General features: G+C 36.4%; 1 protein-coding gene across 1 annotated transcript in view; it reads left to right on the top strand.

The window, feature by feature from the left end:
* The first annotated feature begins 3,329 nt into the window (after positions 1–3,329).
* The window catches only part of LOC113080552 (uncharacterized), a 52,779-nt gene continuing 41,998 nt past the window's right edge, over positions 3,330–14,110 (top strand). Inside the window, exon 1 of the mRNA XM_026252716.1 lies at positions 3,330–3,437. Coding sequence (XP_026108501.1) covers positions 3,380–3,437 — 58 coding nt within the window. The 5' untranslated portion in view covers positions 3,330–3,379. The remainder of the gene's footprint in view (positions 3,438–14,110) is intronic.

Raw genomic sequence — 14,110 nt, 5'->3', positions numbered from 1 at the left:
TCTTTTCAGTAAACACATTCAATGTCTACACTGAACTACACACTAAACTTACAGTATTTACTTGAAGTTCCTCTGAGATTTGAAGTTAGTTTCAAACGACACTTTCACTTGATCACGGGAGTCTGATGTCAGTTAATGATCCCTGCATTCAAATATTACAAAAATTACAATAATATTAAAAAAGGTTTACTAATAAATGTTGAATAGATTTTTCTACATTTTAAAATTACACATTTGAAGTTATACTGCATATCTGACAGATATGGGTGTTGCTGCAACAAGGATGTAGGAGGGGATGTTCTCGCAACCATGCACAACGTTCCCTAAAATTTAGACATTTACAGAAAAGATGGGACAGTGCCAACTATCAGAATGTTGGGTCAGACATACTGGAAAGCTGGCTCAGTCCATGTACCCGAAAACTGCATATCCATCCACCCTTCTGATTATTTCTGATGATGAAGCACTTATAAAGGCAAACTTATGTCTACAGAGTTGTGGGAATTTTTCCAGCCTTTATGCTTGGCAGACCACACACTTCAATTTAACCTTTGAACGAAACATGCAAAGCTCTGAAACACAAACACCCAGACGACAGGCAGTCTGCAGAAATGTGTAAAAAGCCCAGAAGAGCTAAAGTCAACTACTTCCCAGAGTGGATGAAGATGAGAAGACTTTGGGAAAAGAATTAGAAGACCTGGTGTCTGAATTTAAAAAGATGAACAAAACATTTGCATATCAATGACATTAAATTATTAATCATTGTCCAAGTGTGCAAGGCATAAAGAAATGATGGCCAGCAACCTTTCGACCTTCTCAAGTGAGTTACAAATCATGTTTAGAGACCAGAAGGAACATAAAGTATCTGAAAACCCCTTCTCAAAACATTATATGAAATACTTTTTTCACTCCTTGCATATTTAAGGTGAAAGTCAAGTCAAGTCACCTTTATATATATAGCGCTTTAAACAAAAAAAAAGATAGTGTCAAAGCAACTGAACAACATTCATTAGCAAAACAGTGTATCAATAATGCAAAATGATAGTTAAAGGCAGTTCATCATTGAATTCAGTGATGTCATCTCTGTTCAGTTAAATAGTGTCTGTGCATTTATTATCAAGTCAACGATATCGCTGTAGATGAAGTGAACCCAACTAAGCAAGCCAGAGGGGACAGCGACAAGGAACCGAAACTCCATCGGTGACAGAATGGAGAAAAAAACCTTGGGAGAAACCAATGCAGAATGTCAAAGAATGACCAGAGTGCAGCTGGAACCTAAATTTATCCTCATTGGATCTTCAGACTGTCAAGCTGCTGGCGCTGTTGCCAAAGGTGGAGCTCTTAGAGAAAGACTGAAAACTGAGATGGAAAAACTGATGGTACTGTATAGTTTATAATGCAAGCCATTTGGTTACTTGTAATGGTGAAAGGAACTGATTATTCATTTTCTTCATGGTCAGCTTCCCCTTATGCAGTAAATTAAATAATAAACGTGGTTATATTTAGGTACTCAAACAGGATTTGTTCCCAGGGATTGCTGTGTCCTCTTTGGTTTGACCTGCTGTATGTACTGAATCTCCATTAAAAAAACTTATCTTGGGGCCTCATGCTTCGAAGCTGTCAAACAGTATAGACACACAAGTTTACAGTGAAATTAAAATTTATTAAATCCAGATCAACTAAGCACAGCTGTTCAAATCTTCACTGTTTAAAAACAGTTTATTTCATTATTTGCGTGCAGTGCTGGGTGCTCGTGTGTGTGTCAGTCAGACTCCGATTGGTCTTTCGCCTTCTCAATCATTAGATTGTCATAACCGGACACCGCCACATCGTGTCACATGCTTCCTGTACACTTCCTGGTTCATATCTAACAACACTGAACCACGTTGCCAGACGTACGAAAATTATCGTATTTGTACGATAATTTCAGAATTCTATGAAAATGTAAATGATGGTAGTTGCAGTCATAGGCTTCTTTACTCAGTTTTCTTCCAAATACGATAATTTTGAACTTCTGGTACGATACTTGGACATTTCCAATCTGGCAACACTGACACTGAAACACCTCTGTACTACACACGAAATATCTGAATAATAAACCCGCGATTACGATAGTAAAGCTTGGTATGAGAGTTTCTTGAGATCTGGGGCGTTTTTATTTTAAAATAAAATCGAAAAATAGCATCTGAAATGCTAACTTGTGCAGCGCTGTAAAAGGCTATAAATAACATATTTTACAACAGTAAACGACCAAATTCCACCCCTGATCGCTAAAGGAAGTTATAATAAACACTCGATCGTGTTCCTGTCCCTCCAGTTGGGATTCTCTGGACCTTATTCCTCACCCACCTGGGATTCCTGAGCTGGGTTTGAGTTACTGCAGCTTGAGCAATCTGGACATGATTAATCTTGGATTATGCCATCGTCTTCCTATGTTCTCATTGCTGGCTATATGAGTTACAAATAAACCATTTTTTACCTCGCACTTGGATCTCGTGACTCGATCATTGTAAAAAAGTGATGATACATTAATGTGTAAATACACAAAACGATTGGTCTGTGCAAGACACTGAACAACAGTATTTAGATTGGGGTTTTTTTAACCTCTGATCACGCATTGTCCGATGTTTTATTTTTGGGTGAACTAGCCCTTTAAGTCTTAATCACTAAGTTTAAAGGTCTTTTACTTTGCTTTTCTTCTATATCCTATAACATTAGGTTTTTTGTAATGAGACATTGTATAAAAATTAATCGCATGATTTCTCATCGCCACCTAAATATTCTCAGTCCCCCCCAAAAATGTTACAGCCCGGGAAGAAATAAGAAACATTAAAAACTATGCTTCAGTGGTAGAAACACAGACTATGAAAAAATTTAAATATAGACAATGTATCTATATATGTGAGTATAGAGTAGGAATATAGAATGTGAAAAATAGAAATATAGACTGTGTATATCATATTTATTTGTATGCGAATGTACAGTATTAGCTTATGTGCAGTACAATAGTGCAGTAACGTGCAAATTGAGTGCATCATGACAACAAAAGCAACAGTAACAGTAGTAACAGATGTGCAAACTCAAATGAGTAATATTAACAAATATACAATGGTAGTAATAACAGCAATAACATTACAAATGTTCAAATGAGATTACATTTAGCGGCTTTTAAATTCGAATCACAACGTAGCAACAAAGGACGTGATCGCGCGATATCCGCCTTTGATCTCGTAGCGGTTAGTCTGGAATGCGCTTATTTCACATGTGAAGCATCACGTGATCTCTGACAACGACACACACCTCCAGATACGTCACATCTCTGGAGTGCAGCAATGCTGCTCCATTCATTCAAAGAACCGAAGCACGTTCGAGAGGAAAGATGCAGACAAAGATGTTCTCCTTTGGTCTGTTTGCAGTTTCAGCATTTCTATGGCACGGTAGGACCTTTATTTGTTTATTTATTTCTCCTCATGTCCACGATATAAAAAAAAATAAAAGAAAAAAAAGAAAGAAAAAAAGTAGCCTAGTTTGGACTTCCCTGCTCAAAGCAGAGGTTATTGAAGACCCAGATCCAGACAAAGACCTGTCAGTCCAAGAACCAAGCAGTCAATATTAATATGTAATCTAATATTTAATAAATTGACATTTATTTTCTTTAATGAACAAAGAACAAGACACCTAACAAACTTTTTTTCCCACATATTTTTCTTCCGAGTAAAAAATATATATAAATAAATAAAATAAAAGAGTAAATTAAAAATAAATGAAATACACTGAATGAGTCAATCCACCAAATGGGTGCCTTTTCTATCTTCAAGACATTTATATGTATGAAAATGGACATTTGAACATTATGAAATTCAACAGAAAGTCCTCCACATATTTCTCACATGTACAGATTGAAACACTAGTACATAGAAAATAGTATATAGAAGACAAAAAAAAAGAATGAGCATCATAAACTGGAAACACTTCAGGAGTTTCGAAGTCATCATGACTTGCATAGCTTTTTTCCAGAGTGCTGCATTCTTTAATGTTCTGGTTGGAAACACAGATGGTGTGATGCCAAACCCCATGGCAGAAGCAAGCCGTCATGTTTGCAACTGTGTCAATGAGCACTTATCAGGATTAACTAAATGCTGGACTTCCAAAAGTACGTGAAATATTTAAAGTTTGCTGCATTGAATCAGGGGCGTCACTAGGATTGGAAGATGGGGGGGGGGCTTAGCCCCCAGGGTATTTGTAACTTGCATTTGCAAAATCTTTGCACTCACATTCAAGCATGTGTGTGTGTGTGTGTGTGTGTATATATATATATATATATATATATATATATATATATATATATATATATATATATATATATTATATATATATATATATATATTAACTGATAATTAAACTGATAATTCACCCAAAAACGAAAATTCTGTCATCCTTTTTTTTTTCTAAATATCTTCTTAGAATATAAGAAGAATCTTAGAATCTTAGTTTTGCTTCTACTTACAGGTTGAATGTCAATGAAGGACCGCTTCATTTCTGTGTATGATGTGCATACCATTTTTCCATTTGTGTGGTATGGTGCAGATGGCAGGAAAGGTTTTAAAGACAATTTCTGCACGAAGGCCTTTAAATGACAAAAGTACAGAGAAAGCACAAGTTTAAAAAAAAACTAACATTTTAACACAATATTTTACATTTTTACAGTCTTTGTGGGGATCTACTATCATTTGCACTAAGAGACCGACTAAACCAGTTTTCACTCCCTCCAGAAAATTTGACTAAATTTTACCACCCTTTACCCTTTGACTGATTTGGACTTGTAGGGAGGAACAAAAGTACACTGTAAATGAAAGGAAGCTTTGTTGGCTGGAATGCAACAATACACTTATTTCACCTCATTTGTCTTTTTTCATAATTTTTGGAAGTCATAGGTCTAAGTAAAATTTAAAACGTATGTATCATTAATTTAAATAGGTTACTTACCTTGAAATGTTTCAATTAACAGGCAGAAATTCTATTGTTGCAATTATTCCTTCATGAAAAAGTCCATTGTCTAAAACATAAGTATAAACACATTTAGTACAACACATTTAAAAAACATGTCAATCAATCTAGATTCATAATAGAAATTGCTGTAATTATAGGGTATTCTAATAGATGCAGAATTCAATATAAATAAACCATTAAAACACTTTTACTGTACAATTAATTAGTGCTGGTGCACTAAGATGAACATGGCTTCTGTTTTACGCTCCACTCTTAAAGTTTTGTAGGAGTAACTTTAACGTTATATAAATTTGGGGCACTGGTATGAATTTTTGCTGAAAGAGCAAATTGCCTCACGACTGCACGCTTTTCTTTCGTCTGGGTTTTGAACAGTGGTGGACAGTAACGGAGTAGCTTTACTTCGTTACTGTACTTAAGTACATTTTTCAAGTATCTGTACTGAAGTAGTTTTATTTTGAGTAACTTTTACTTTTACTTCACTACATTCCAAAGCATAAGATCGTACTTTTAACTTCACTACATTTCATAAAACATATCGTTACTCCCTATAATATATCACGTGCTCCGACACGCAGAAGCGGTGTCTGATTCATCATGAACGAACTGAGTCTTTTCAAAATAAACCTTTAAATCGGATCGCGAATCGCACCAAATGATTCGTTTACGAATTAGAATGATCCGATTGCAGCTGTTCTGGAGTCGACCACTCACTGATCCAAATGAACCGTTTAGTGTGAGTCTACAGAAGTAAGAACCGTGAGATATTGTGAGCGCGTGCGTCTGATTTTGCTAAAATTAAGTTATTAATGTCGGAATTTAGGATTAACTATTGTAACTGAAAATCATATTTTTTATTATTTATTTTTTATATTTTATTTTGATAATTTAGAATTATTACTGAAATACAACCTTTTTTTGTTTCAAACAGTTCATTAAACAATAATAAATGAAGTACCTGAAGATGACAAAGAAGTAAATGTATAATAATTAGCAAAGATGATTAATTTAGCGCTGTAAACGCGCGTGTGAGGGGCGGAGACGCGCCGCGGAGCGTCAGACGCGCTTGAGGACCAAACACAGCAGAGCGGTAGGAAACTTCACTCCTCTCTCTTTTACTATAGCGATTTATTTTTAGATACGTGATCTGAGTCTTTCATAGAGTCGACTCGGTTGATTCAGATCGGGACTTCACAGCCTGTTCGCGACTCGGTTGATTCAGATCGGGACTTCGGAGCATGTTCGCGACTCGGTTGATACCGATCGGCACTTCGGAGCATGTTCGCGACTTCGTTGATTCAGATCGGCACTTCGGAGCCTGTTCGCGACTCGGTTGATTCAGATCGGGACTTCGGAGCATGTTCGCGACTCGGTTGATACCGATCGGCACTTCGGAGCATGTTCGCGACTCGGTTGATTCAGATCGGCACTTCGGAGCCTGTTCGCGACTCGGTTGATTCAGATAGGGACTTCGGAGCATGTTCGCGACTCGGTTGATTCAGATCGGCACTTCGGAGCCTGTTCGCGACTCGGTTGATTCAGATCGGCACTTCGGAGCATGTTCGCGACTCGGTTGATTCAGATCGGCACTTCGGAGCATGTTCGCGACTCGGTTGATACCGATCGGCACTTCGGAGCCTGTTCGCGACTCGGTTGATTCAGATCAGGACTTCGGAGCCTGTTCGCGACTCGGTTGATTCAGATCGGCACTTCGGAGCCTGTTCGCGACTCGGTTGATTAAGATTGGGACTTCGGAGCCTGTTCGCGACTCGGTTGATTCAGATCGGCACTTCGGAGCCTGTTGGCGACTCGGTTGATTCAGATCGGCACTTCGGAGCATGTTTGAGATTTTTTTTTATTCAGATCTCGAAGCAGGAAGTGTTTGTCAAACAGTTAATTGGTGATAAATGAATATTTGAACTTGAGGCTTTTTTTTTTTAGACGAGTAACGTTAGACAGACATGAATGTTTATTCAGAACGGTACTGAAAATAAGTAAATATTGTAGCTGATGCTAAATGTCTAGCAGGCTTGCTGGTGCTAACTTGAGGTAATTTTTATAAATAATGTCCAAATATTTTTATTCAACCACCTATATATATATAGATAGATAGATATAGATATACAGATATATAGATTACATCTGGGGAGAAAAGAAAGGATGTGATGTTCAGAACATGGTAACTACAGTAATTATCAAAGAGGGGAAGAGATGCACCCCGTTTGGCCAGGGGTGTTTTTACACCGCAGACAAGGTTTGAGAAGGAAAAAATCATTATGAAAATATAATTATATTTTCCTTAAGATGTTCTTCCTAACTGCAGGCCTTATTATCTTGTCATATATAACTGTGGTGTTCTGTAAAACCACAAACTTTAAAATACTTTTTTCTTACTGGTGAAGATCAGATTATCATCTCTGTTTTCTCTCAGGTACATCACAGTGTAAGCTTCACAGTGAACATTACTCTCGTAAGCGTAGTCAATATCAACAACAAAAATATATCTTATAGTGGTTATTTTGGAAAAAATCCCAGGTATTTTGAGCAGTAGGATTATAAAAAAAAAAAAAGTGCTAATATAAAATTAAATTAGCCTATATAAAATTGCAAACATCTATCTTTCAGTACTTTTTTACTTAAGTACATACAAAATTGAGTACTTTTGTACTTTCACTTGAGTAAATTTGAAAAAGGAGTACTTTTACTTTTACTGGAGTAATATTTTATTATTTGTATCTGTACTTTTACTCAAGTACTTGATTTGTGTACTTCGTCCACCACTGGTTTTGAACTTTTATAACAGAAAACTGCAGGTTCATTGAAACGATTCTCACGTAGTCTGTTGCATGATGTGTGTTAGCTCGGCTCGAGCAGCTTATTTCACTGGTCCGATCCGTTAAATGGTCCGTGCGGCTTTTCTATCTTAATTCTAATGATTTCAGATGCTGGCGAACAAACAGGAATATCACAATCATAGCACATTTAGAATTCAATTTCAATTCAATTCAAGTTTATTTGTATAGCGCTTTCTACAATACAAATCGTTACAAAGCAACTTTACAGAAAATTATGTTTCTACAATATTTAGTAGTAGCTAGTAGTTTGTGCACGTTTGACAGGATTTTAGAAAAAATAAAATAAAATAATAATAATAATACAAGACGTAGTCAGCTAGACGATGAACTATCAATATTATTAATTAATAGTTATTATATGATGCAGTCACACATGTAGCAATAATTGTTAGTTCTGTTTGTTGATTCAAGGTTAGCATCATGTGAGGTCCTCTGAGGGTCAGCATCATCTCTTCTCAGGTGTTCTGGATCCAGACTGGAGCTTGTTTAAATCCTAGTTACCACGGGATGTAAATCCCGTGGCAAAACATAGAAACAAAATACAGACATCATTAGCATAGCTGCTGATCCAACAAACTAAAATTAGTTTAACCCAAGCTAATGAATAAAAATGCACATTTGATCAGATGCAACTACAATCACAATTTAAGAGATATATTATTTGTATGCTTGGTGAAAGAGATGTGTTTTTAGTCTAGATTTAAACAGAGAGAGTGTGCCTGAACCCCGAACATTATCAGGAAGGCTATTCCAGAGTTTGGGAGCCAATCGATCTGATTCTCTGGGGGGAAAAAATGGACTAAACTTTTTTTAACGTATAAAAAAATTATAATTAACGTATGAGACACATTACTTAATGTTCTAACAGTTATATACATCATACGATTATATTAACAGTTACTTACCCTTCATAATCAGGCAGGCTGACGCCTTTTCCGTGCTCTGTCTCTGACTGGACCGTTAAAATTTGAACGGTGTGAAGTGGAAAACATATTTAAAGGGTAACTTAACCCTAAACCAATTTTTTTGACGTCACGATATGTGACTTGGCAATGGACTATAGTACATTGATGAGCGTTGGTGTCTATTCAATTATTTATGAGATTGCATGTTCTTATCCTATGAGAAGTTGCTTCGCTTAATTATTCACAACAACATGTGTTGATTTGCTATGAAAGACGCATCAGACTGTGAAATGACATCGCACACATTAACAGAGAAACATTCATGGATCGCAGAAGAGTGTTTTTTCTTTGTAATAAGAGTTCGGCACAAACGCGATTCATTCACTTGGTGTCAAACAACCTGTCAAAAGAATTATATAAACGCCACAGAATAATATATATGTCTCATTTGTGAGTCGCTTTGAATAAAAGCGTCTGCTAAATGACTGAATGTAAATGTAATATGTTTTCGATGCAGGGTGCATCAAATGGCTGTGCATTTATTTGTGTTTCTAACTCGATGGTAGCGAAATGAAACTGTCTGAATGCAAAGCTGTGTGTGCTGTCAGTCTTCCCTCTTCCCCCTCCCCCGGTCCACTGCACACCACGCCCACTTTTTTAGCATTTTTTAAAACTGCGGTGAGAACTAACCAGTGCAGAAATGGGGGGTTTCATGACCCATTAATAGAGAGGCGAAGGGAAGGAAAAGATGTGGTAGAAAAAAGTGTAGAAGCAATAGGGATAAGCGCACCCTGGAGAGGATTGTGAAACAAAACCCATTCAAAAATGTGGGGGAGATTCATTTTCATCTATTACTATTGTGAAGAGGAAGATGCAATATTGCAGACCCAAGAATGCAGAAGAGCTGAAGTCCACTATCAGAGCAACCTGGTCTCTCATAACACCTGAGCAGTGCCACAGACTGATCAACTCCATGCCACGCCGCATTGCTGCAGTAATTCAGGCAAAAGGAGCCTCAACTAAGTATTGAGTGCTGTACATGCTCATACTTTTCATGTTTATAGTATTGAGTGGGCCAAGATTTCTAAAAATCTTTTCTTTGTATTGGTCTTAAGTAATATTCTAATTTTCTGAGATAATGAATTAGGGATTTTCCTTAGTTGTCAGATATAATCATCAAAATTAAAAGAAATAAACATTTAAAATTTACAAGTCTGTGTGTAATGAAGAAATATTATATACAAGTTTCACTTTTTGAATGGAATTATTGAAATAAATCAACTTTTTGATGATATTCTAATTATATGACCAGCACCTGTATATATGAAAAAAGACATATTAACTTGATGTTTATCAATTTATTTTTTCTCCTGTTTTTTAGGAAATCAATATGTATAATTATTTTCAGTTATTTTTTTGTCCCAGAAAGTTCGTCCAGCAGCTGTGGGTTTGTGTTTCAGGTGTTTCTGCTGCTGAACGAGAAGAAGTGAAGGAAGGATAATCTGTCACTTTAGATCCTGGTGAAAATAAAAGCCCAAATAATGTGATGACGTGGTATTTTAATGACATTCTCATCGCTGAAATCACTGGAGATCAGAGTAAGATCTGTACAGATGATCAGTGTGATGAGAGATTCAGAGACAGACTGAAGCTGGATCATCAGACTGGATCTCTGACCATCACAGACACCAGAACCACAGACTCTGGACTTTATAAACTACAGATCATCAGCAGGAGATCCAGCATCACGAGGAGCTTCAGAGTTACTGTCTCTGGTTGTGTACCATTTGTGATCGTTGGTGAGAATTTCAGAACACATCATTTTAAAACTTACAGTTATTATCTTTCAAGAAGATGGACAAATGCGAATGGAGCTTCTTTAAGGTAGAGTAAGTGAATTCAGAGAGGCTACACTCTGCTTCAAAGTGCAATTTTCGTCTTGCCGAACCAAAAATGGTTCTTCACAGCATTTCTGTTAAGAACGTTTTTAAACACCTTTATTTTAAAGAGTGTATTAGCAAGCAGGCTTTGAAAGCATAAGATCCCACCCTCACTGCAAATCCCTCTCCAAAACCATGCTTTCTCCAAAACACATGAACACACACAGACAGAGCAGAGGCTGACAAGCGTTGAAAGCAGTGAAAACATTACAGTATACAGTTCATAATATAACAATAATAATGCCTTCCTTTCTTACTCGCTCTGCAATACAGTAAAGGAACGCAGTGATGACGAATCATGTGTAGGAGAGCCTATAGTAACACTCGGACCAAGTGATATGATTGGATGAACATTTTATTGTCCTACAACTTCCACAGACTCATAGTATCCTCCCTCACTATGTCAATCCTTTTCTTGTCCTCTAGGGGGTGCAGACTATAAAGATGCTCGTGCACTAAATTCAGGTCTGTATTCAGGAATACGTGTCACTGTTTTCTGTGGCTCTGTCAGTCTCTCTGATTTGATCCAGGAGATTAACAAAGGGTAAGTATTACTAACAGTTATTATAGTGAGAGGAAAATATTGTCTTTATTATGCAAAGTTAGGGTTTAATTGTTTGTGTGTGATTATTTTTAAAAGGAGACCAGGTGAAAACTAAGCTCGGCATCTGTCAAAAGTCCAAGGATGAGGTAAATTAATGCAGTTTATTATGAGATTTTCTGCTGTGTGTGTGTGTGTGTGTGTGTGAGAGAGAGAGAGAGAGAGAGATGTGGCTTATTTCATGTCATTTAATAATAAATCACCATTACATCAGAAAATATAACAGCATTTCTGCTCTTCTGATTAAAAAAAAAAAAAAAAAACAATTGTGCACATACATTTTTATAAATCTGCTAGTCTTTACACTAAATAAATGGAGTTTATATCAAAATCATCTAGATGGAAAATAAAAATTTCAAAACGAACAGGTTTTCTTGAGTCACTGAAAGCTCTCTCTCTCTCTCTCTCTCTCTCTCTCTCTCTCCCCCTCTCTCTCCCTCCCTCCCTCCCTCTCTCCCTCTCTCTCTCTCTCTCTCTCTCTTATTGTTTCATTACAAACAGGAAAGCATCACCAGACCCGACAGGATCATGTATCTGCAAAAGGATTCAGCAAATCAGCAGCACACTTCAGCTTGTGTTGTTCAGCTTTAACCTGGAATAATATTCACATTTATCATTTAGCATGCGTATTATAATAAGTGCCTTGGTTTCTGGTTCTGGATTAGTGAAGAGCTTGTGGAAGAGATGTGTTGTCATCTGTTTCCTGAAGATAGAGATGTTCTCATCAGATCAGATGAAGGCTTCTGAGGAACCGCTAGGTGGCGCTCATTCATTGTTAAACTTTCTCTATACATTTATTCAGTTCAACAATAACCTACTTTTACTATTCAGTTATCTCGAAGAATTCATAGAACAAATACTTTGTGACAATAAGCAGGAATTTCACACTCAATCCATCATTAAGCTTGAGTTTACACAGATCTAAAGTGTATCAAACCTTTGTCCTTGAGTTCTCAGGACAGTCATTATTTAATTTACGAAATCTATTAATGGACAGGTTCCATGTGAAGAAGATCTGCACTACTCTTATTGTACTTGATTTGTCAAGCACATCATCAATGTACTGTATTTGCACATTATAATGTGAAAAGTGAAAAATTACTAATATGCATTGTTTTCTGCTCAGAATTGGAGAGTTTAGTTCAAAATAACTAATTAGAAATCTTTAAGATGAAACTGAATGGGGAAAATACTTCCATATTTTATGAACTTCATTGTCACTTTTGCACTTTTTTCATGTCTGCATGTTTGTATACGTTGCTTTTAATAACATAATTTAAATAAATTTAACACATGCTGTTTTGAGTAAAAAAAAAAAAATTATCATTTAAAAAAAATGTAATATGTCAATAGTTTTATTCGTTTTTCTTTTCTTTTCAGTAAACACATTCAATGTCTACACTGAACAACACACACTAAACATACAGTATTTACTTGAAGTTCCTCTGAGATTTGAAGTTAGTTTCAATAGTTAAACGACACTTTCACTTGATCACGGGAGTCTGATGTCAGTTAATGATCCCTGCATTCAACTATTACAAAATTACAATAATATTAAAAAGGTTTACTAATAAATGTTGAATATATTTTTCTACATTTTAAAATTACACATTTTAAGTTATACTGCATATCTGACAGATATGGGTGTTGCTGCAACAAGGAATGTAGGAGGGGATTTGACATTTACAGAGAAGATGGGACAGTGCCAACTATCACGAATGTTGGGTCAGACATTCTGGAAAGTTGGCTCAGTCCATGTACCCGAACACTGCATATCCATCCACCCTTCTGATTATTTCTGATGATGAAGCACTTATAAAGGCAAACTTATGTCTACAGAGTTGTGGGAATTTTTCCAGCCTTTATGCTTGGCAGACCACACACTTCAATTTAACCTTTGAACGAAACATGCAAAGCTCTGAAACACAAACACCCAGATGACAGGCAGTCTGCAGAAATGTGTAAAAAGCCCAGAAGAGCTAAAGTCAAAAAGTTTGTAAAAGATGGAAAAGATGAACAAAACATTTGCATATCAGTTACATTAAATTATTAATCATTGTTCAAGTGTGCAAGGCATAAAGAAATGATGGCCAGCAACCTTTCGACCTTCTCAAGTGAGTTACCAATCATGTTTAGAGACCAGAAGGAACATAAAGTATCTGAAATCCCCTTCTCAAAACATTATATGAAATACTTTTTTCACTCCTTGCATATTTAAGGTGAAAGTCAAGTCAAGTCACCTTTATATATATAGCGCTTTAAACAAAAAAAAAATATAGTGTCAAAGCAACTGAACAACATTCATTAGGAAAACAGTGTGTCAATAATGCAAAATGATAGTTAAAGGCAGTTCATCATTGAATTCAGTGATGTCATCTCTGTTCAGTTAAATAGTGTCTGTGCATTTATTTGCAATCAAGTCAATGATATCGCTGTAGATGAAGTGAACCCAACTAAGCAAGCCAGAGGCGACAGCGGCAAGGAACCGAAACTCCATCGGTGACAGAATGGAGAAAAAAACCTTGGGAGAAACTAATGCAGAATGTCAAAGAATGACCAGAGTGCAGCTGGAACCTAAATTTATCCTCATTGGATCTTCAGACTGTCAAGCTGCTGGCGCTGTTGCCAAAGGTGGAGCTCTTAGAGAAAGACTGAAAACTGAGATGGAAAAACTGATGGTACTGTATAGTTTATAATGCAAGCCATTTGGTTACTTGTAATGGTGAAGGAACTGATTATTCATTTTTCTTCATGGTCAGCTTCCCCTTATGCAGTAAATTAAATAATAAACGTGGTTATATT

The sequence above is a fragment of the Carassius auratus genome, unplaced genomic scaffold (genome assembly GCF_003368295.1).
Source record: "Carassius auratus strain Wakin unplaced genomic scaffold, ASM336829v1 scaf_tig00031568, whole genome shotgun sequence".
In the NCBI taxonomy this organism is placed as follows: domain Eukaryota; kingdom Metazoa; phylum Chordata; class Actinopteri; order Cypriniformes; family Cyprinidae; genus Carassius; species Carassius auratus.
This window is presented reverse-complemented; position numbering and strand designations above follow the sequence as displayed.